The 23527-nt window shown below is 43.7% G+C and overlaps 1 protein-coding gene across 2 annotated transcripts in view; it reads left to right on the plus strand.

Annotated features, from left to right (window-relative positions):
• Positions 1 to 16917, plus strand: part of LOC307230416 (SLIT-ROBO Rho GTPase-activating protein 3-like) — a 31632-nt gene extending 14715 nt beyond the window's left edge. The window contains exons 5-22 of one of the 2 annotated variants that reach the window (XM_080000809.1): positions 1091 to 1276; positions 1948 to 2076; positions 2607 to 2828; positions 2923 to 3024; positions 4062 to 4259; positions 4348 to 4432; positions 6452 to 6479; positions 6925 to 7030; positions 8232 to 8292; positions 8467 to 8544; positions 8909 to 9043; positions 9316 to 9421; positions 9528 to 9755; positions 13256 to 13329; positions 13421 to 13601; positions 14610 to 14756; positions 14842 to 15160; positions 15564 to 16917. In XM_080000809.1, the coding sequence (XP_079856935.1) occupies positions 1091 to 1276; positions 1948 to 2076; positions 2607 to 2828; positions 2923 to 3024; positions 4062 to 4259; positions 4348 to 4432; positions 6452 to 6479; positions 6925 to 7030; positions 8232 to 8292; positions 8467 to 8544; positions 8909 to 9043; positions 9316 to 9421; positions 9528 to 9755; positions 13256 to 13329; positions 13421 to 13601; positions 14610 to 14756; positions 14842 to 15160; positions 15564 to 16046 (2868 nt within the window). In that variant the 3' untranslated portion in view covers positions 16047 to 16917. Of the gene's footprint in view, positions 1 to 1090; positions 1277 to 1947; positions 2077 to 2606; positions 2829 to 2922; positions 3025 to 4061; positions 4260 to 4347; positions 4433 to 6451; positions 6480 to 6924; positions 7031 to 7813; positions 7845 to 8231; positions 8293 to 8466; positions 8545 to 8908; positions 9044 to 9315; positions 9422 to 9527; positions 9756 to 13255; positions 13330 to 13420; positions 13602 to 14609; positions 14757 to 14841; positions 15161 to 15563 lie in introns of both variants that reach the window. The other variant, XM_080000808.1, reaches the window with a different exon arrangement.
• Positions 16918 to 23527: the final 6610 nt, after the last annotated feature.

Raw genomic sequence — 23527 nt, forward strand, 5'->3', positions numbered from 1 at the left:
ATTGTTTTAGATTATTTTATTAAGCCGTCGTTTTGTAATTAATAGAGGGGTCTTCCCAAAGTCATTTCGAAAATATTGTCTGTAAGATATATGTGCTGTATACTAATCATTTGGAACTCAGTCTGAAAATTCCCCACGTGTAACTCAACACGTGGCCGTTGCAGTCATTGATTTCCGTTCTTTCTGTTTTTTTCATCCATGCATTATTAAAGCTCTGTCTCCCCCTCACACACGGTGGGGTCTATTTTCCGCCTTCGGTGCAATACCCGCAACAATAGCGAGGAAAAACTTATTTAAAGCCGTGTGCGTGTGTGCGTGTGCTAACACCGCCACGGTGCACGCGTCACATCGGCGATTGACTTGAATCTAATTTGGAATCTGTTTTTCCCTCCGCCGCCGCTTGCTTATTTTCTCATCAAATAGTTTCTCGTTTCGCTTTTAGCAGCGGAAATTGCTCGCTGCCTTTGAAACCTCCTTCCTCCCTGATTGATCCCCCCCTCATCAATTATCTTAATCAGTGTTGCTTGGAAACCGGAACGTATGGAGGGGAGGGAGTTTAGCAGTTGACTCCATGTGAGTTGGATTTTTGTTCCGCTGAAAGACGGCGTAACACACGTTTCATTTTTTTTTTTTTTTTTTTTTCCTTCAGTCGGAGACATTAATTACCCATGTGGTTGAGCACCAAACACTCCATGGCAGCGACTGATTTTTTTGAAGTGTCAAATCCGCATTTGACATTTTTCATGAAAACAGCGGGATTCACTTTTTCAGCTTGCATCTTTACCGGTTTCTTAATTCAGTAACGTGCTTTGACAGAAACGGAACATTCTAAACAACTCATCTTGGAAATGTGTCAGTAGAGCCTTTTAAGATCAGTCCAGTTAATATTTCTATCGTATCAGGTCTCCCATAGGTGCAATTCATTTTATAATTAAAGTCACCTATGGTTATTTTTTAATGAATATTGTCTGTATTTAAGAATTTGTTGTTTAGATCGACCTATAAATGTGGGGTTTTTTTTGCGGTTCCCAGTGTTCAACGCTCTGCCACTAAACCCGGCGGCCGATGGTTGTCTTCCGTGACTCTGCAGGTTATGAAGACCTACCACATGTACCACACGGAGAGTCTGAGCGCCGAGAGCAAGCTGAAGGAGGCGGAGAAGCTGGAGGAGAAGCACATCTGCAAGGCCATCGACGTGGGCCTCCTGCGCCAAGGCCACGACGAGCGCCCGCAGAGACGCAGCTCTGTCAAGAAGATGGAGAAGATGAAGGAGAAGGTGTGTGTTTGCGTGTGTGCGTGCGTGCGTGTGTGTGAGTGTGATTACACAGCAGACCTGAATCCCCCCCCAAGGACTCATGAAGTGTATTAATGTTATCTAAACCTGATCCTATGAGTAACATGAGCCTGTCACCACTTTAAAGTGTGTCGCTGTCTTACGATATTGCATATTGTGTATATTCAATATTGTTGTGACAAAATATTTTTAAACGATGTCACCGTATAGCGACTATTTGAGCTGACCACCGTCATATTTCACCACACATTTCCGTTTCCATCTGAATTTCGGAGGAATTTTAAAATAATAATAATAGAATTAGGTTGATGCAAATAAACTGTCTTCCCCAATTTTTATGTTACAATGTTTAATGTTCAGCTCTTGCTAGGAAGGTGGATGTGTATTATTACTATTTTATTATTGTATATTATTACACCAATCACAAGCTTATTCTGCAATAGTGGCATAAAATGAGCAAAAACCAAATAAATTGTCCATCGCAATTATCGCATCATCAAGTAAAATGTCATGATCCCGACAGCCTCACGCACATATAGAGTTTCCTTACAACCCCACCCATCCTTTGTTGGAAGATAATGGATTATTATTGCAAGAAATATTTGAGCAAAACCAGTGTTGATGTGACTCTCTGTCCCCCTCTTCCACCTCAGAGACAAGCCAAGTACTCTGAAAACAAGCTGAAATGCACCAAGGCCCGGAACGATTACCTTCTAAACCTGGCGGCCACCAACGCCTTGGTAGCGAAATACTACATCCACGACGTCTCCGATTTGATTGATGTGAGTCACATTTTCCTAAAGCGTTAAAAAAAACATATATTGACAGAGAAACTATATTTGGTCTCAGAAGCAAGCAATTATTGGGAGAGTTATTATGAGGAACTATTTGACAGCTGGTTGGAGTAGTTCAAGTCTAATATTTTGAGACCAATAATTCAAGAGTAATAATGATTGAAAATCATTTGCTGAGGAATGATCGTGATCCTTCAAGGTCTCGGCCTCAATTGATGATCCAAAACTGAAATTGAGTATAATATTTACATATTTTTATTAAAGGCATTTTTATTTTTTTATTTTTACTGTTTGATGGAATACTATTAATGTAAAGCACTTTGAGTTGCATGTTGTATATTTAAGGTGCTATACTAATATTATTTTATTATCAATATTATTATTATTATTATAAGTAGTAGTAGTAGAGGTAGTAGTAGTAGTAGAAGTAGTAGTAGTAGTATAGGGTCGTAGTATTATTAGTATTTAAGTATTAATTTATATAATATTTAATTTATGATTCATTTCTCCACCCCTAGTGTTGTGACCTGGGCTACCATGCCAGCCTGGCGCGCACCCTGAGGACCTACCTGTCGGCAGAGTACAGCCTGGAGACCTCGCGCCACGAGGGCCTGGACCTGCTGGAGGGCGCCGTGGATGCCATGGACATCAGGGGAGACAAGCTCAAAGTCATGGACATGCACAGCCAGATCTTCTGCCCGCCGGCACGCTTCGACTACCAGCCGCACATGGCGGATGAGGTGGGGACCTGAAATATCACAGAGTATATTTACACTGAGAAGGGTACGTTTGGCGTTCAACTCGGGGTGTTTCTCCTTCTTTCCTTCGTGTCAGATGTGTCAGGTGAGTGCACAGCAGCCCGTGCAGACGGAGCTCCTGATGCGGCACCACCAGCTGCAGTCCCGCCTGGCCACGCTGAAGATAGAGAACGAGGAGGTGAGGAGATGTTTTTATTGACTTTGCTTTGACTCGCGTGGTGAGACTCTCTGGTCCTGGGCCACTGCGCCGCTGCCCCTGACCTAGACTATGACCTCTGACCTTGTGTGTGTGTGTGTGTGTGTGTGTGTGTGTGTGTGTGTGTGTGTGTGTGTGTGTGTGTGTGTGTGTGTGTGTGTGTGTGTGTGTGTGTGCGCGTTCTGAATCTAGAAGCACAGCTCACTTCCCTCTGCCTCATATGAACATGACACAAGTTTGTCATCACAGTTCCTCACACCAAGGGACGATTTGCTCTTTGTGTCACTCTCTGTCTGTCTGTCTGTCTGTCTGTCTTTATGTCTGTCCGTCATTGATAAAAAATAGAAATTATCTGTGATCTATGTGAGAGTTGTTGAAGCCCCTATAAGGAGTTGATCGCTGTTTACCGACCAGTTTCAATCAGATTTTGAGCAATTCATATAAAATGATTCCACATTTTTCGAAGTCACATTCCCTTGCAAAAGCAGGATAGAACAGTTTGTGCCGGAAAAGACAGAAAAGCAACATTAACACAACTGCAAACACCTGGTTTCCAAACCATTTCCAGCCACGTCTCTCACTTTTCTCTTCCCATCGGGTGAACACACACGCAGCAGAACTCTCCTCCGCCCTGGCCTCCGTACAGCCATTATGAATAGTGTTGTCGTTTTCAATGACCATATTCTGTTAAAGGGTAATTCCACCCCCTGGCTCCAGCCCACCCACTGCACAATTTCAAAAAATGCCAAGAAGTGGGTGAAAGAGTCAGGGTTTTTGTCAGTCTATGCAGGGTGGTTGGGTGGGTGGGGGACATTTGCGAAGTAGAGAGTCACTAAAAGTAATCTACGTCAGCATCCTCGACCAGCAGGTGGACGCTGAGCCACCCGTACTGGTTGTCATGCCGATTTAATGTTCGGATTTTGACCACATTTTGTTTCAATTAGAGAACAGTCGTGTATTTCAACATCTTCTCGTGTGCAGTACCTCTTCAATAACCTGGACAACCCCTGTGTTTCCAGGTGAGGAAGACCCTGGACGCCACCATGCAGACGCTGCAGGACATGCTGACGGTGGAGGACTTTGACGTGTCGGATGCCTTTCAGCACAGCCAGTCCACCGAGTCGGTCAAATCCGCCTCGTCAGACTCGTCCATGAGCAAGGCCAACATCGCCAAGAGACGAGCCAACCAGCAAGAGACGGAGGGATTCTACTTCACCGTGAGTTCCGAGACATTCGAGTATTTGGGCTGGTGGGATGAAATCTTGAATGATAGCATCACTTTTTTCCCCTCCGTCCTTTTTCTAGAAATATAAGGAATACCTGAATGGCAGCAATCTCATCGTGAAACTCCAGGCCAAGCACGACCTTTTAAAGCAGACTCTAGGAGAAGGTGAGACCGGGAGGATTCAGGCCTTGATTGAATCGTATGGGATGATGGTTTCCCTCCGATGCCATCCCTCCATCTCTTTTCACCGAGTTGTTAGAGTTCAGCGTAGATCACACAAATCTTTCCTCTCCACCTATAGTCCAATATCATCCCGCCATCAATTCCCTTTATTTAAGCATTGACATATGACTTGGCTATCAAAAAGCCTTGCATTGAACGTTACTACGTGTGTGGCGATGGGGGTTTTACCTGTTGCCCGTTGATTACTCTAGCGAGCAACAGGCGTATAGTCACACTGATCCTGGGCCCAGTTACCTGGACCCGGGACAGGTGTGGCTGCTCAAACCACACCACCCCCACACCACAGTTACTTTGCCCCTTTCAGATTGATGAATTAAAACACAATATCCTGTAGAAAAGGACCATAACAGTGTCAAATGGTGACGTATATTGTATTTGTCAAAGCAATGGTGCTTCTGCCTTTTCAAATGGAATTAGGAAAATTACAAAATTCTTTGGCAGAAAATGTGTGTTACTGTGATTGACAGCAGGACCAGGAGATCATATTATTGAAGGATTCTCACCTTACCGTTTGAATTTTCCACTTATATTATTATTATTATTATTATTATTATTATTATTATTATTATTATTATTATTATTATTATTATTATTAATAATAAATTGTTATTACTGTTTATATTGCTATTGTTATTGCTCTGTGTTGTTTTATTTTTAATCACTGCATTTTTCGGGCTAAAATGATCTGAAATACGATAACACAGACATGGTTGGGGTCTCGTTAGGACCGAGACTTTTCAGACATTTTGTTGTTTGCGTTTGATCAATAACAATCTACATTTGGAGCAGAAATGAGTGAAAAACTGTCGTACTTTCATTACTGTAGTTGCTTCGTGACTTCATCATCCAAAGTTGTATAATTCCAAGCTTCATCTCTCAGAAGTCATTCCCCTTCACCCACTTGCGAGTGCGACATCCAGACAGATAGCTTGAGCTGGGGCTGCGTTTGAAGGAAACTCGCAAAACCGTAACTCGCGCTGCGTTTTACAAAACACGAACAGCCAGTACAGAGCAGGAGCGCCGGTGCTTCTTCCGCTCTCTTACCGGCCGCAGTGCTCTCCTCCCAACCCGAGCCCGGCGCGGCCCCCATCCCAGCAAAAGGAGAGCGATTAAAAGAAAGAATCCGCAATTTTCAGTGATGTCGGGTCATAACTAACATGACTGAACTAGACCTTGTGTATTGCTGCCTGCAGCTATATTTATTATTATTATTATTATTATTATTATTATTATTATTATTCTGAGGGGTGCAGGGGTGGGAGCCCTATTGCTTTTGATAATGAAAAACTGACGTCAGTAGTCTGCAGATCTCATGGAATCGTCCCCCGTCATGATGTATACATGATCTAACTATCTTACAAACCACACGGGATCAGCGGTGGTTTTGTGCTCGGAGCTGCTGCCTCACACATGACGTGCTCTTTGAGAGACATTTTGAGTCGCTGATCACAACGTGCTCTTAATTCGCCGGAGTCACAGCGCGATGCCGGTGAGTGCAGTGAGCTATGTTTTAATATCACGGAGTCATTCTGCTGTACAAAATGAGCCCCCGCCCGATAAACAACCAACCGACCGAGCTCACATTTCCTTTTTTTTTTTTTTTTTTTTTTTGTTTTCCCTCCCCCTGGAGACGCCTTCCCCTTCTGGGGCTCTCTCCCCTCGCCTCCCGCTTCTGGTTTCTAGGGCGACCGCTGAATGACCGCCGCTCGGCTGGCATGGCGGCTCTCCACCATTCAGGCCGCCTGAATAGTCGCCCGTTTTCTTTCTCATAACACCCCCTTCCCCGCCCCATCTGCTTAGCCCCCGTTTTGTGCGCGCGGGGCCGCCATTCAACCGCGCCGCTCGCCGTCCTCATTGTCAAAAGTTGCGTGAAGACTAATTTTCTCTCCTCTCTCTCTCTCTCTCTCTCTCTCTCTCTCTCTCTCTCTCTCCCTCTTTCAGGGGACAGGGCAGAGTACGGAACAACAAGGTGAGGTGTTCTTTGGAGAAATAAAAAAAGGGGGGTAAATAGCGTGGGCGGCGGGCTGTGAAATCCTTCCTGTGGCGGAAATGCAACAGAAAATGTGCGAACAGCAGTTTGAGTGTGAATTTTTATTTGCATGACAAATGGTTCAACTGCTGCCCCCGATGATAATCCACGAAGCGTGTTAGGAAGCCGAATACTAGAAAAATGAATTTTCTTTGCGGGGTAAAGCTATTATTGTGCAGCAGATGGTGTACACATAAATCAAACCAGACAGTTGTGAAAATGTATTACAGTGGGGGCGGGGGGGGGGTTGTTTCTGAAAACAAAACAAACAAAAAAAACAGTTATCTGGATGGGGAAATCCAAAAGAATATTCAGATTTGTTCTTTCACCGCATTCTGATCAATATTCCCATTTCCTCCTGACATTTAAAAAAAAATGTCCTCAGGCCCCCCAAGCTGCCCCCTAAACCCCGGGGGAAGCGGAACGCTAGTCCTCGGCTCTTTAAAAACCGAGTCAGGATGTTTAACGGCGATATGGAGGCCTTCATCCAGGTACCCCGGCTCATTGCATCGGGCTCTCTCTTCGGCCCTGGGGGGGTGGGGGTGGGGATGGGGGGCTGGGGAGGGGGGTGTCTCTTTTCCTTCGGCCCCCCCCCCCCCCCCAAACACTCGCTCGCTCACGCTTTCTCTCCCTCGACTGGGCAGTTTATTCATCCTGGGGGTGGAAATTCAACGACCTTGGATTGGAGGCGGTTGGTTTCTTCTTTTCCAAAGTCCCTCCGAGGTGGCTTTTCTGCTTTTCCGGCGATACCGCTGCGGCAAACTGAAGAGAAAGTGAAGATTCACACTAAAGATCGATAATCAGAATCGGAATCTATTTTTAAGCCAATTTTAGGCAAGCGCTAGTATTTACATAAAGAGAGAATGGGCGTTAAAAAAAAAAAAAAAGCTCAACAGTCTCAAAAAGATTTATTATAAAAAATACAAAAAAGCCCAAATAAAACAATGAAATAACAAACTAAAATATGTAAAACATATGTAATATTATTTCATAAACAATAATATAATAATAAAAAATTATATGATATAAAAATATTTTTTGAAGGCAGTCACATATCTTCTGCCATCTGCAGTCGTGGCCCTCCTGTCTGACGGCTCTTCTTCTCACCCCCACAAGGCTCTGGTGCTCTGTCTCCTCTCTCGGACCGGGTCTCCGCTTTCTCAAAGGTCTCTCTCTCTCTCTCTGTACCTCCTTTTTTTTTGTTTCTTTTTTCTAACTTGTTGTGGTTCTTCCTCTTCTCCTCCTCTTCCTCCCTCGCTGGTCATTGCCTCCAGGGGAAGACGGAATGTCCGGGCCAGGAGTCAGGTACTCTTGGGGGGGGGGGGGGGGGGGGGCGAGTAGGGTTATGAATAAATAGCATGATAATCGATAATAACCAAAACTGCTCTGCCTCTGTCCTTGAGGTGGTTTTTTTCTGTCTTAAAAACATGGTGGAGGTTTTTCCTGCTTGATTTTCATGTTAAAACAGTGACGCAGTGCCATTCATCCATTGGTTTATATAGCATAGTCCACTGATGCCCTTAAGAGTGTCGGCTCGATAGTCCCATCTGCCGGCATGGTCATTTATTACTTAACCATAAAGCCTATTCATTTATTTAGTGTGCGTCAGCTTATTATTATTATTATTCTTATTATTATTATTCTTCTTCTATGAATGTTATTATCATCCCTGCTTTCTACTCTGTGTGACAGGACACGGGACAGGCCATACCGGTGGTGGTGGAGAGCTGCGTCAGATACATCAATCTGTACGGTAGGTGTCGTCACGCTATACTTGGCCTTGCCCTTTCGGCCAGACACAACACAACACACACGTTATGAATTAAAAGTGTTTCAATCACTTTACGTCGGTGCATTTAACTTGGGCGCTTTTTCCTTTTTCTTCCCCCTCCCGTTTTCCCCCTCGGCCGGGCGCTCACGTGGTCAGGTCTCCAGCAGCAGGGTATATTCCGAGTTCCTGGCTCCCAGGTCGAAGTCAATGATATTAAAAATTCATTTGAAAGAGGTTAGTCCCAGTGCTCATGGGCCCATCTCCTCTTGATTGTTTTTAAATTGCGTTTTGTCTGCCTTGAAAGCCACAACACCCCTACCCCCACGCCGCGGGGTCTACAATGTTCAAAATAAATACAAATAAATAAAGAACACATCTGTTACGTGGTCCTGAGTAACGACCCTGGCGACGGGCATGCACTGTCGAAAGATGCTGAATTGGGCGGATCTGGATTTTGGATCAGCATAACCATGTGAACCATAGCATGTTACACTCTTGTTACGTTATATTTGGAAAGCTGTCCGGCACGCGGTGAGGCGAAACTGTTTCCCTGTGATTGGAAACTAGATTTAATGTATGGTGCGTTCTGTGCCTGTAGGCGAGGACCCGCTGGTGGACGATCAGAGTGACCACGACATCAACTCGGTGGCCGGCGTCCTCAAGCTCTACTTCCGGGGGCTGGAAAACTCGCTGTTCCCCAAGGAGCATTTCCTGGACTTCATCTCCACCACCAGTGAGTGCAGAGCATAACAAATAACGCCAATATGCGGAGAACCAAACAAGAAAAAATAAAAATCAGTTTAAGAAGATTTATAACCAGGTCATTTTTTAATCATATAAAAACACAGAATAATAGAAGCTCTGTGATCGTAACAATGTAGGTGTTTAATTCTTCCTGCTGAAATCGATCGATAAATGGATCAATCAGATACCTTTTGTTTTAGTACGTTTCTCTCCATCACTCTCATCATTTTTCATGTCACTCCCTCTCCTCCTTCCGTCCAGAGCTGGATCCGGGGGCAGAACGAGCTCATCACCTTCAACAATTAGTCGTGACTCTGCAGCGTCCCGTCGTCATCGTGATGAGATATCTGTTTGCGTTTCTCAATCAGTACGTTTCCATTTGGCTTTTTTCCATTTTTTATTTATTTTTTTACCAAACTCAGTATCCCCCATATCTCTCTTGGAATCAAACCGTCTTCCTTTGCCTCCCCCAGTCTGTCCCAGTACAGCGATGAGAACATGATGGACCCCTACAACCTGGCGATCTGCTTCGGGCCCACGCTGATGCCCATCCCGGACGACCAGGACCCCGTGGCGTGCCAGGCGCACGTCAACGAGGTGATCAAGACCGTCATCGTCCACCACGAGCTCATCTTCCCCGGCCACCGTGAGCTGGACGGCCCCGTGTACGAGAAGTGCATGACCGGGGGGGAGGACTACTGGTACGGTTGGCTCTGTCTTTAAGTCGTTTATTTCAGTCGTTTATTGTCTTGACTTGACTTGAGACAGGATGACTTGAATGGCTCGTTTGTGTTCAAATCATGTTTTTAGCTTAAATAATATGTTAAATATGAAATAATAAAATGTTCCAAGTCGTCAGTGTTCACATTACAAGTGTCAGTGGGGCGTTACCCGGTATGCGAGCACATCACTGGGAATGGCATTGTCATGATTGGCAGGGATGAGTCCAGAATCATTTAAATGAGGTGTCACAGTGGGGGCCAGGAACCATTCAGGGGGTGCCTGACTGGTTCTGACTGTTTTCATTTGAGCTGGTCCGCTGCCCACAGAGCTGGTCCGCTGCCCGCGCTGGTCCGCAATGATCGTGGTGGTTGGGAACTTCTGCTGTAGCCCAATGGCTTTAGGGGGGCACCAGGGGGGGGCCAATCATATTTCGGGGGGTAACGGTGCCATGCCATCTCGTGCCAGACACGTTTAGACACGTTCTTAAAACAACAAATTAAAGGAGCAATAGACTTTAAAAACTAAAAACTAAACTAAGCAATAAACTTTTTTGCTTTTGCTTATCATTATGAAGTTAATGATGATTGCACAATGTAATGGCTGTAGAATAATGACACCATCGGCGTTACGATTTGTTCCCTATAAGCCTCGATATCACTGTGCATTGGGACTGCCACTGGGTATGAACTCCCGGGAAAATGATCAATTTATGGCAGTGCGCCACAGGAAGTGCGTCAACCAATGCGCAACCATTAGCAGAAATGGTGGACGGTGGAGCAATTTACTCCAGGTCGATCATAAACCTTTGAATACCCAGAAAAAACAGCAGCTCCCCCATTTACTTGTAGTTGTTTTACAAGCCAGTCTTGGCGTTCCAATATGGCGGCGACGTTGACGTATCGCAGTAACGAGCCAAAACTGTCAATGCGGCGTCTATATACTGTCTATATGTCTATGATGCAAAAAAAATTTAACTAAAATTGTGACAATTTTTAATCGACCGCTTCAGTGTCCATAGTTCTTTCTTCTCTCTGATTTCCAAAGTGATGTTGATCATTTACACAGAGCTCCGTGTCTTCTTCTTCTTCTTTTTCTTTCGGCTGCTCCCGTTAAATGATACAAAATCGGATGTAAGTAAAGCTATCCGGTTGTCTATTGCCCCTTCAAAGATAAATTAAAACAATTCTCCATAGAAAGTTCAAATTTAAATTTAAATTTGAATAGTCGTCTAACAAGTGATATAGTTGATTGAGAAGAAATATATAATCTTTTATTTAGTTATTAGTTTTTTGTTTGATTACATTTATTTCACTGAATATAAATAATTATAATACAAAGTCATTTCAATGTCATACTTTTTGAAAAGGTTAGATAGATTGGCCAATAATGTCATTATTAGACAGGTACTAATACCTTCTCTTTTCTCTTCATAAAGACTGGATACTGCAGGAAGACTGCAGTATCAAGGGGGCAAAAGTGACTTGACTGGGCATAACCTGTGACTTGACTTGACATAACCTGTGACTTGACCTGGCATAACCTGTGACTTTACTTGACTTGACATACTGTAACCGGGGACTTGACTTGACTTGGCATAACCTGTGACTTGACCTGGCATAACCTGTTACTTGACTTGACTTGACTTGACATACTGTAACCTGTGACTTGACTTGACTTGGCATAACCGGTGACTTGACTTGGCATAACCGGTCAATTGACTTGACATAACCTGTGACTTGACTTGACATAAGCTGTGACTTGACTTGGCATAACCTGTGACTTGACTTGACTTGGCATAACCTGTGACTTGACTTGACTTGACATACTGTGACTTGACTTGACTTGGCATAACCTGTGACTTGACTTGACTTGACATACTGTGACTTGACTTGACTTGGCATATCCTGTGACTTGACTTGACTTGACTTGGAATATCCTGTGACTTGACATAACCTGTGACTTGACTTGGAATATCCTGTGACTTGACTTGACTTGACTTGACTTGACTTGGCTTAACCTGTGACTTGACTTGGCCTGTCCTGTGACATGACATACTGTGACTTGACTTGACTTGGCATAACCGGTGGCTTGACTTGACTTAACTTGGCATAACCGGCAGCTTGACTTGACATAACCTGTGACTTGACTTGACTTGACTTGGCATATCCTGTGACTTTTCTTGACTTGATTTGACATAACCTGTGACTTGACTTGACTTGACTTGACTTGACTTGGCATATCCCGTGACTTGACTTGACTTGAAATAACCTGTGGCTTGACTTGACTTGACATAACCTGTGACTTGACTTGACTTGACTTGGCATATCCTGTGACTTTTCTTGACTTGATTTGACATAACCTGTGACTTGACTTGACTTGGCATATCCTGTGACTTGACTTGACTTGAAATAACCTGTGGCTTGACTTGACTTGGCATAACCTGTGACTTGACTTGACAAAACTTGTGACTTTTCTTGACTTGACTTGGCATATCCTGTGACTTGACTTGGAAAACCCTGTTACTTGACTTGACATAACCTGTGACTTGACTTGACATAACCTGTGACTTGACTTGACATAACCTGTGACTTGCTCTGCATAACCTGTGACTTGACTTGACTCGACATAACCTGTGACTTGACTTGACTCGACATAACCTGTGACTTGATTTGACATAACCTGTGACTTAACTTGAAATAACTTGTGGCTTGACTTGACTTGACTTGGCATAACCGGTGACTTGACTTGGCATAATCGGTGACTTGACTTGACATAACCTGTGACTTGACTTGACATAAACTGTGACTTGACTTGACAAAACCTGTGACTTGACTTGACTTAACTTGACTTGGCATATCCTGTGACTTGACTTGACTTGACTTGACTTGGCTTAACCTGTGACTTGACTTGGCATAACCTGTGACTTGACTTGACTTGACTTGACTTGGCTTAACCTGTGACTTGACTTGGCATAACCTGTGACTTGACTTGACTTGACTTGACTTGGCTTAACCTGTGACTTGACTTGGCATAACCTGTGACTTGACTTGACTTGACATACTGTGACTTGACTTGACTTAGCATAACCGGCAGCTTGACTTGACATAACCTGTGACTTGATACTTGGACCAAAGCACTTGAGACTTCTTTGTGAATTTAATAAGAGGGACTTGTCAAATGTCAATGATTTGCTAATTAAATGCTCCTCCTGCTGTCTCAACAATCCAAGTAGAAGAAACAGTAAAATAATAGGTAAAAATAAGTTATAAAATTGTAAGAGGAGTACAAGTAAAAAAAAAATAGAAGAGCCTTGTACATTATAAAAAATGTCCGATAATATATGTAGTATAAATGTAGTTGGGATATTCAGTATAGTATGAATACAGATTAATACAATAATAGAGTCATGGATAGCAATGGATGAGATTGTAAATTATTGCAAAATGAATTCCTTATTTATTCCGTTCTCCCTTTCTAGTGAAAGCCCTCACAGTGAACCCGGAGCACTGGATGAGGTAGATAATGGTACCGGACCAAACACTAGTGATGAAGGTGAGTCATCAGCATTTTCACAGAAATACTAAAGGAGTGACAACTTTTGGAGTGATTAACCTTTTTTTTTTTTTTTTTAAACCTATTACAGAACTTGAGCAGATCGAGGCCATCGCTAAGTTTGACTATGTCGGACGCAGTCCCAGAGAGCTGTCCTTCAAGAAGGGAGCATCCCTGCTGCTCTACCTGCGAGCCTCCGACGACTGGTGGGAGGGACGCCACAACGGGTTGGACGGCCTAATCCCACACCAGTACATCGTGGTGCAGGACATGTGAGGACATTAAATATTTATTTTCAAAGGGAAATAATTTTAGGTAACCATGGACTATAATTTCACGATTCAAGATTATTATTATTATTTTTCATTATTCAAGTTCAATTTCAAGTTCAAGAGATTATTTGTCCCATACATATACATATGGTCATACATATATGCAGTGAAATGTCATGACATCCGCTGATTATCCACAATAAGCTCTATAAGCTCTATTTATCATATAGTCATTATTATGCAGTCATAAAAGAACGGTGCAGTAAAATGATAAAGGACAAAACAAGTAGGAAGAAAGGAATTGAATAAAATGATCTACATCAGAAAGAATAAATGTGCAGGGAGCAGAAAATATTAGCAAAAAATAATCTAAATCAAAATAATAAGTACGTAGCGTAGCGTATACTATACATATCATTATTTTATGCGGCATCATTATTTAAAGACATTTGCAAATTTAATTACCTCATTTAGCATTACATTACAGTTTTGTCCAAAGTGACTTACAATAAGTACATTTGTCATAGTATCAAACCACTGTATATCACAGTCACGGCTACAATAAACCTTCTCTAGGAATAAGCAGCCGTTATAGAGTTTGAGACATTCTGATTCTGGACATATGTACTGTCCAGAATCCTGAGATTGGTGTACCTTTTTGTTGCCAAATCAACACATGTTGATGTTTTTGTTTTGTTGATCAAATAATGCAGTTTTGGTTTCTGAGATACAATTATTTATCATAGGGCACATATTATAATTCAATTAAAAAGAAAAGAGACCATACATTTTCAAGACTAATACTCTACCTGTGAAACGCTATGCTTTGCCTCCTAGGACTAATCACTGGGTTGTTTTGCCCCTAAGATTGTGAAAGACTAAATAATGACATTGCTTTATCACAAATGTTATTTCTGTAGCCCATTTTCAATTCGATTGACAGCGTTTGAGGTGAATGGTAAACAGAATGGAAATGAAAGTTATTTTAATAACACTGTATTCCTGTAGGGACGATGCGTTCTCAGACAGTTTGACTCACAGGACGGACGGCGAGGCCAGTGTCTGTCCCCACGAAGACAGAGCGCCGTCCAGAAACGACGCCGGGACTCCTTACGACCACACGCCTGAACACCGCTTTGGAGCTGCACTGGGAAGGTGATGTGCAAAAACAATGAAGCGATATAATACATATGATAAATCTACTCTCAGTGCTTAAAACATTCTCCATCCTGATTCTCAGGATAAGGGTGCGTTCGGACGGTGCGGCGATTTCTCGCCACAGGGGCGGCGCCGACAGCCACAGCCCCCCCAGAGCGACGGACCACCCCCCTCGAGTCCTGCCGCGGCCCTGTAGCCCGCACAACATGGCCGTCAGCAGGAGCCTGGCGGAGAGTCCGGAGAAGCGGCGCCTCACCACGTTCGGCAGCGCCGGCAGCATCAACCACCCTGACAGGAAGGCCTTCCCCGATAACCTCAACTCTCAGAGATCCTCGCCCAGCCCCGCGCGCCACACCAGCCTGGGAGACCACAAGACGCTGGAGGCTGAGGCACTGGATGAAGTAAGTTTTAGCACTGAAATATAGATTATGAAATGGTCAAATATCAGGGAAACTTCGCTCGCAATAGACCGAATAGTTGCTTACACTCAATTTTCCGTTTCCATGGGTCTTTTTTCTTCTTTTTTTTTTTTTGGGGACGTGCAGCTGTTTGGGGGATTATGCAATAGAGTTAATAAGATTTCCATTCTCGTTTTGGCAGCTCACAAAGACATCAGGATAAGGCTGACCATTATGTATGAAAGGAAACCTCTCGGCCACACTTTTAATATGGAATGGTGGTTTGGTAATTTAGTGTGTCTGGGTGCCATATGAATGTCTTTCCATTGTGTTTTTGGGGAGGAAAACACAACCATGGGCAATGCATTTACTTGTCATTATGCTTCGTCCTGCTTCCATTCTTCAGGACATAGAGAAAACAATGAACACGGCTCTTCATGAGCTGCGCGAGCTGGAGCGTCAAAACGTGGCCAAGCAAGCTCCCGACGTGGTCCTGGACACCCTGGAGCCCCTGAAGCACCCCGCTGGTGGGGGGGTCCAGGAGCCACCCGGCAGCCCCCTGCACACCATGGTGATCCGGGACCCAGACGCGGCCCTGCGACGGAGCAGCAGCAGCTCCTCCTCCGAGACCATGACCACGTTCAAGCCGGCGCTGTCGGCACGGCGACCAAATGCGCCCCTAAGGCCGCCGCCGGTGCGACCCGTCCGGCCCGCGCCCGTGCTGGGACAGGGACCAGGGCAGGGACCGGGTCCACACCGCTCCAGCAGCTCCAGTTCCTCGGGCCTCGGCAGTCCAGGCATCACTCCGACCGACAGGGTGTTCCCCAAGGCACCGTCCCCGTCCCCCTCCACTTCCTCCTCCTCCTCAGACAAACAAGGAAACATATAGATGCGGTACTGGTTATAATGGTATCATATACAAACCAGTCACTCTGCAGAGCCAGAAGAACACCACTGATATCACCGCCCTCCCCCCAACTCCCAAAAAGAGCACTGACAACCTGTTGGTGACAAGACTATATACTTAGATACTAATTGGTACTAATTTGGTTTACCCAGTGCAGGAAAACAGCAGGGTGGCACCCATGTACAGTAACATTGAAATTAGAAGGACCGTCAGCCGCGTTAAAGCACAAAGGAAAAATGTATAATAATTAAAGAAAACACCTTATTCCTATACTTTGGGTCGTAGCCATGATGGATGTAAAAGGGATTCACTGGAAATTGCATCTCATTCAAATACGGCGCACAGGTTGTACGTGGACCTGGCGTAGGACTTTCGGCACATTATAAGGTTCACTTAATCCACTCATCTCTGCCATGGATAGATACTGTTTATGTTTGAAGAAACATTTAAACACTTAATCTTACAATTAAGAGACTAATGCACTTATAAACTATTGGGAATTTTCCCAAATTGGTAGCTTCTGTGTTTGCATTTTGATCATGTTGTACTCGGTTCAAAATTATAGCAAAATCAGAGTTAAAACGTTAAAGCTTGAATAACGATTGCACCACATCAGTTTCGAAGCGGCGTAGATGTTAAAACATTAAACTCTTGGTGTTGTCGGTTGTCTGTTGTATAAGGATTCTCATCATATCTCCGAGGTGTAATAGGTACGTATAATTTTATTGATATGCATACTGTTAAAGGTTACTTATATAAATAATATTGTATCATAGAAACAGGAAATATTATCATCTCTAGCCTGTAGAGTTTGTTACTCTTATCCTTGCACAAAGAAAAATCAAGAATAAATGGGAGAACTCTGATGTCCTGTCATCATTTTTTTTTCCCCATTCGGGTTGTTGTACCTAAACAACATTATCTCAGTGTTTCATAGAAAATGTCAAGATTATTTGCACTGACACTGTGGTGGAATCCAAAGGCTATAGCAACATAGAGTGGTCATGTGCTGCCATCTAGGGGTCAAAATTGTACCTGCTGTTTTTTTGTTTTACTTCTGACTAATGCCATGTGAAGTGGCTCTGGATTCTCTCCAATTTCAGTCAAGTAAACCCAACATTAGGTCCAAGTTTTTGACTTATCGGGGACGTAAAATAAATTATATCCTGGGGAAATTGCAATTCATCTACCGCTTATGCTTGTACACCAAAAGGGAAAATTAAATAATCCTTTATCAAGTCCCCAAAATATAAAAACCCTTTTTATCCAACAATTAAAGCGATTACGGCGGGGTGACTTTATCTCCCTGGCAGCAGGATGACCATTGCCACAAAGGATTCGAAAGCGGCTGTTCGACGCTCTAGTTTTCCAATGTTGTTTTGTTTTTGGTTTCGCTTCTTAATGCTTCCTTTTGTGTTTCCTCTGTAAATGGATGCAGGTGAATCATATAGTACTATGGAGTTCAATGTCGGGGTTGCGTGTCAGTGGACAAAATAAAATAGAAATGACTCACCGCAAAACATTTGTGGTGAGTCATTTTTCAACCTCTTTCCTACGTCCAGATGGGTTTGGAGAAATCCAACGGCGGCCTTCAACCCACAATGTCGGTTGCCAACTGTTGAACATGGGGGATCTGTGTTGGTATGGGCAGCGCGGAGGAGCCGTTGGGTCCAATAGTTACACTGTGTGAGGGCCAAGGATTAAGAGGCTATTTTGCGGAACCAGGTGCACTGGATGTTGCACCTGGTGTTTCCAATGTTCAAGAATGAAATCAAACCCTGTGCTCGACCACAAAACAAATCCAGTGGATTTCGTGAAACACCTGCGCTGGCCCAAACATCTGATGTTTAACATCATCATACCTTTGCGGGACGTTGTTGAGTGTGTGTTTTACGCTTCCTTTGTACCTCTAAGCTCTTCAAGTTTTTCTTCTTGAACAATGGTGTAATACGCCAGAACACACAGTTCAGGGCTTAGGACGGTATTCCCGGAAGGATTTTAGCCGTTCTGAAGGCAAATGATGGCCATACTTCTTATAGGCTTCTTGATGTCCACTCGCTCGTTGTTTTCATGCTGCGATAACTCCGTTTAGCTGCAGTCACCTCTGATTTTTTCCGAGAATCAAGATGTTCTTCAAGTCTATTGGATTGTTAACTGTGCACGCTATGTTTCAAATGACGGGAGAAAATGTAGTGACTAATCAACATTTCAAGTCCCCTTTTCTTTTTATTCCAATCGCAAATAATAGGATTAAACATATTGCCCACAGCACCAAATAACGCAAGACACACTGACATTTAAATTCTAGGAGCAACTTATAGTGTTTTTTCTTTACTTGACATATTTCTCAGATCCCCGATAAATATTACTACTCCTCATTTGGTTGACGCGGCGTGTAGTTTTCACATTTATTTTTTGTGTTTCTAATCTATTGGCTTGTGTTTCTGCGTGTCACGGAAGGCCATCCATTAAACTGCACAGCACACATACAAGATGTCTGAGTTACGAGCAGTCATATATGTCTATCTCACATGCAATTAATTGATAAGAGGCTTATCAGAATTTGGTCGAGCAGCTGGAATCAACGCCCAATCCCACCTCGCAATCACTCCCTGGTCTTAAAGGATTCGGGGCGTAAAATGCTCAAAACCATGAGACTCTTGTTGGGCCGCACTTGATTCCGGCTTACAGGAGTTCTGTGTCAACCGGCGGTGATTAGTGGGAAGTGGGTCCATTGACCTTGTGATGGTATTTGCGGGATATCATGTGCTCTCATTCACCCAGGGATAAGAGCAAATCAAAGGGTGGAGTTAAAATGCATAAAAACAAAGTTAATCGATCGCGCAATCATGCAGGCTACCTTATATGGCTCATGCAAATACTGCATGCGTATCTCTTTTGCAGTACTTCAGCTGTACTTTTCTAGTGACCGCACTTAAGCTGCTTAGTGGAATTTTCTTCTGCTTTGTTTTTTGTTCCGAATGGAGGTGGTTCGATTTTTGCCCATGAAGCAGGACACTTAACAGAGACGAAGTTCACGGCCCGGTCTTTGTGTGCTCTTTATTCCACATCTCGCACATCAAATGAATACCTTCTTTTGCGAGCAATGCAACATGTAAAACAGATTGAGCTCAAACAGAAATCAAACGCTGCGCTGCTGCTGCAATGTATCAGGGGCATAATATTGCAAGATGTAACCAGGACTGCAACCTGTTACACCACAGAGTGCAGCTGGGCTCCGGCTTCTCTGAGACGATGCCTCTAGAGTGCACCTACAATAGAGAAAACAGTGTAAAGTGCCCTCTAGGTGCCCCTCAGACGGAAGAATCTCAGATCTGCCGTCCATTCAGAGGGACAGCCCGCTCGACCGACACAAGGTCATTGTTACTGTGAAGGTCATTGTCTCCCCTCTGGGATCTCCAGATTGCAGGGAAACACTGTTTCAGGCGTTCAAAATAATCAAAACATCGTCGGGCTCCAAAATGCTGCAAATCTTTCTCAACAATTATGGTCTTCATAGTGATTGGCAGCCGCTATCGCGTTCTTCTGCCCTCTCCACGTTCCCAGCTAATTAATTTAGGTTCATGGTTTTAAATTTTAGTAGCAGTGGATAAATGGCATGCCTCCATCCTTTTATTGTTTTATCTTAATGAATTTATGACGATCCCCACTGAGTTTACTGAATGTTTTGGGGAAAATAAAAGTAAAAGGCAGAAGGAAGAGATTAAAAATGGGGAAAAAGGGTTAGTAACAGATTAAAAAAATGAATAGGCACAAACAAGAGCCGGATGGAGACACAAACCTCAGGATGGAAAGTTGGACCAAAGCCTGCAGACAGACGCACGCACATATTATTATAATGGCACAGATCAACCCGAAAAATAAAACAAAGAGGCCGTATTCAAATATTTTCAGAGCTGGTGAATAGAATAATGAGAGCCATAAAAACAAGTGGTTTAAATATTTTGTTGCATATTTCCTGGTAATAATTTCATAAGGTATTACATTTTTGTTATCTCTAACTGCTGTTACTCGTTTGGCTCACTGGATGTGTGTGCCATCGAAAACAGAATCAAATTACTAGGAAGATGGAATTTAGGTGCATTCTTTTTCAATTGCATTAGACAGATTTAGGTATGACATACGAAATAAACCGGAACAAAAGCTGAGGTGTTGTAAGTAGCACTCATTTGAGATTGTTATTTTGATTTAAATTGACCGTGAAACATCGTAATCCATACCCAGCAACAAAAGCCCAAAATATCAAAAAGTAAAGGATGAATGAAAGACAGTAAAGTAATGCAGACATTCTCAACCTTGGGGGCGCGAACCCAAACGGGGTCAGTTGATTTGCACGCGGGACGTTTCTTAGACTGATGTTTTATTGATCGATTTTTTTTTTTTTATTAAAAATGTAGTGAAATGGCTTTGAAATGTATTATATTTTTAATATAATCCATTTGGATCTCCCACCATGCTCTATAATATAATAAAAGTACCGATGTGAAATACAAATTCACATGAAGCTGTGAAGCTGTCTTGTCTGGCGTAAATGTGAATTGTAAAGGATTCGATTGGTGTATGCTGGCTCCAAAATAAAAATAATTTAAGGAAAAACAGAAGAAAGTATGTCACGGCCTCTTTTTGTGGTTTCTTAGAATTTCGGGACCTACAAAGCAAACCACAAAAAAATGTAAAGCCCCTGGAGGAAAGGCCAAAGGTGTGTGTGTGTGTGTGTGTGTGTGTGTGTGTGTGTGTGTGTGTGTGTGTGTGTGCGCGTGTGCGCGTGTGTGCGTGTGCGTGTGTGTTTGTGTGTGCGTGTGTATGTGTGTGTGTGTGGCTTTAACTCTAATTGAATTAAAAAAGGAACTTTAACCTCTTTCTCAAGAACTCACTTCAAAAACCGCTGGCGGAGAAGGGATGAAACTGGAAATAAGTGGCGTGGGACGAGACCTCTGACGACACGCTAACAGCCCCCTCTCTGTTTCCAATCAGCGACCCGTGGTGGAATGACGGGACCCCCTGGGGGCCGCAGGGGATACCTGTCAAAGGACATGGGGAAGGACGTGGGGTGGGGTGGGGTTGCTGGGGATGAACTGAAAATTCCAAGAAGAGCCGAATTTGGGACAGTTGGAAGAATGAGAGGAGACAGCTTGAGGCAGAGGATGAAATCAAAGTGCTCAAATAGGTTTTTTTACAAAGTTACCGGAACTCATTTCTAATTCAGCGGCCCTGGGGTTAGGGATAAATATATTATGGGACAGGTGGGTGCTTAAAAAATGCAGCACAGCAGAGCATTTGTGCCAGGGAATGGATTCGGGACGTTGCTTGTTTTGATATGAAAAAGTTGGCCGGGCCTCTCTCTTGGCGAGACGAGACCATATTATGTTTATTTACGAAGCGATTTACGTTACATGAGCCATTTACATGACTTCACTACGACACCCCAATGTAGGAGCTGATCAAACCCGCTCTCGGGATTGGTTGACACTCGTTCTGCGGGTGTAAACCAGTGGGTCAACTCCGAACTCGAAAAAGACTGCTTTTAAATGTTGCGCTCCCGACTCATGGAATAACCCACAATGCACTTTAAATATTGATTCCTTGACACCACTGGGACATTTTAGATATATGCTTCAAAATCTCATTTTTTAGATGTAAGTATTTTAACTGGGAATTGCTTGTGTTGTTTTGATGTTTGACAAACAATTTAATAACTAGCATTTAAAATTATAATAAATCAAAAAGACATTAATTGTCTTTTTGAGTTATTATAATTTTATTTTTTTGTAATTGGTGTTATTTGTTTCTGCCTAACGGCATCATCGAAAAAATGAGGTTTCGCCCCTCAGTGTATCCCCGACAACTAAATAAAGGTGAAATGAAATGAAGGGAAGGTGTCTCCTCGGGATTACGATTTATTCTCTCGACTGTCTTTCGGTTGACCCTCGTCGACCGAAAGACGCCAACATCAGCTTTAAAAGGATTTAACAGGTGGATGAAGCCTTATTTAGGCTCACTCTCTGCTCCATCAGTGTGAGGTCAGCGTAGGGAGCAGATTTGAGTCTTTATCCAATTACTGGATGATAACATGTTTACTTTCTGTCTATGGACTTTATACAGCCTCCCACGTACCATCCTGTGGGTCCCCTCCTCCCATCGGGGCTGAGAGCAGCGCGGGATTTGATGTGGATCGAGTTTCACAAACAAAGCGCGTGGCTCCGAGCCCCGCCACCACACTGCGGGCCTTGGATCCTCTCCACCGATTTCACGGGTATCGTTTCTCTCCGAGTCCCATATGAGACACAGATGGAAAAGCCTCTTTTCCCACATCAGGGCCCAGAGTTTCCGGCACCGGCATGAAATATTAGGGGACAGTCTGTTTGTTTGGATCTACGCTGCTGCTCTTCCTGTGGATAGTGGCACCGGGGCGGCACGGATCGCACGGACACATACGCACACGCACACGCGCACGCGCACACGCACACGCACAGGCACTCTCTCTCTCTCACACACACACACACACACACACACACACACACACACGGCCAAACTGCTGCAGTAGACTCTGCACGACCTTCAACTAATACGTTCTGTAGGAGACACGGATCCATTTTTGGCTGAACAGTCAATCGAACATGAGCTTTCAGGAATCGACACCTGGAGTCAACCACAGCTCGCACCAATCCCCTGATTACATCCTCCACTCTAAACAGCGCGCCGACATTATGTGTCGCTATGCGTCTAAATATTGAACAATTTTATAAATCGATAGAAAATTGCAAGGAGGTCACGTGCCCTTTGAAATTCTAATGTAAAGCAATTGATACGCTGCAGCTTTGAAGATGGATAGAGAGAGAGAGAGAGAGAGAGAGCGAGAGAGAGAGCGAGAGAGAGAGAGAGAGAGAGCGAGAGAGAGCGAGAGAGCGAGAGAGAGAGAGAGAGAGAGCGAGAGAGAGCGAGAGAGAGCGAGAGAGAGAGCGAGAGAGAGAGCGAGAGAGAGCGAGAGAGAGAGAGCGAGAGAGAGAGCGAGCGAGAGAGAGAGAGAGCGAGAGAGAGAGCGAGAGAGAGAGAGAGCGAGTGATAACACCAAGATAACATCAAGACCAGATGTATGGTTTCGGTGCCTGCCAAGTCAATAACACCAAACCAATGCATCAAGGACTCCAGATAACTTACACCCCAAAAGCTGAGAGGGATCATCATTTCTGGCATTTATTTATTTTAATATTTATTTATTATTTGAGTCTTTTCTGCCATATGACGAGGTTAAATCCCCAGTCAAAAGGAACTCTTTGACCCCGTGACACCAAAAGCCCGCGTATCAGCTCCGTATCATCCATGAGGAATGCAAAATATAATTAAACCACAAGCTTAAGTCAACCACACTCACACTTAAGTCTACCCATCTGACCTCATGTGATTTGTCTTTGATTTTTTCTCGATTGGCCGGCGGTGAAGGG

The sequence above is a fragment of the Zeus faber genome (assembly GCF_960531495.2).
Source record: "Zeus faber genome assembly, chromosome: 5".
Lineage (NCBI taxonomy): Eukaryota > Metazoa > Chordata > Actinopteri > Zeiformes > Zeidae > Zeus > Zeus faber.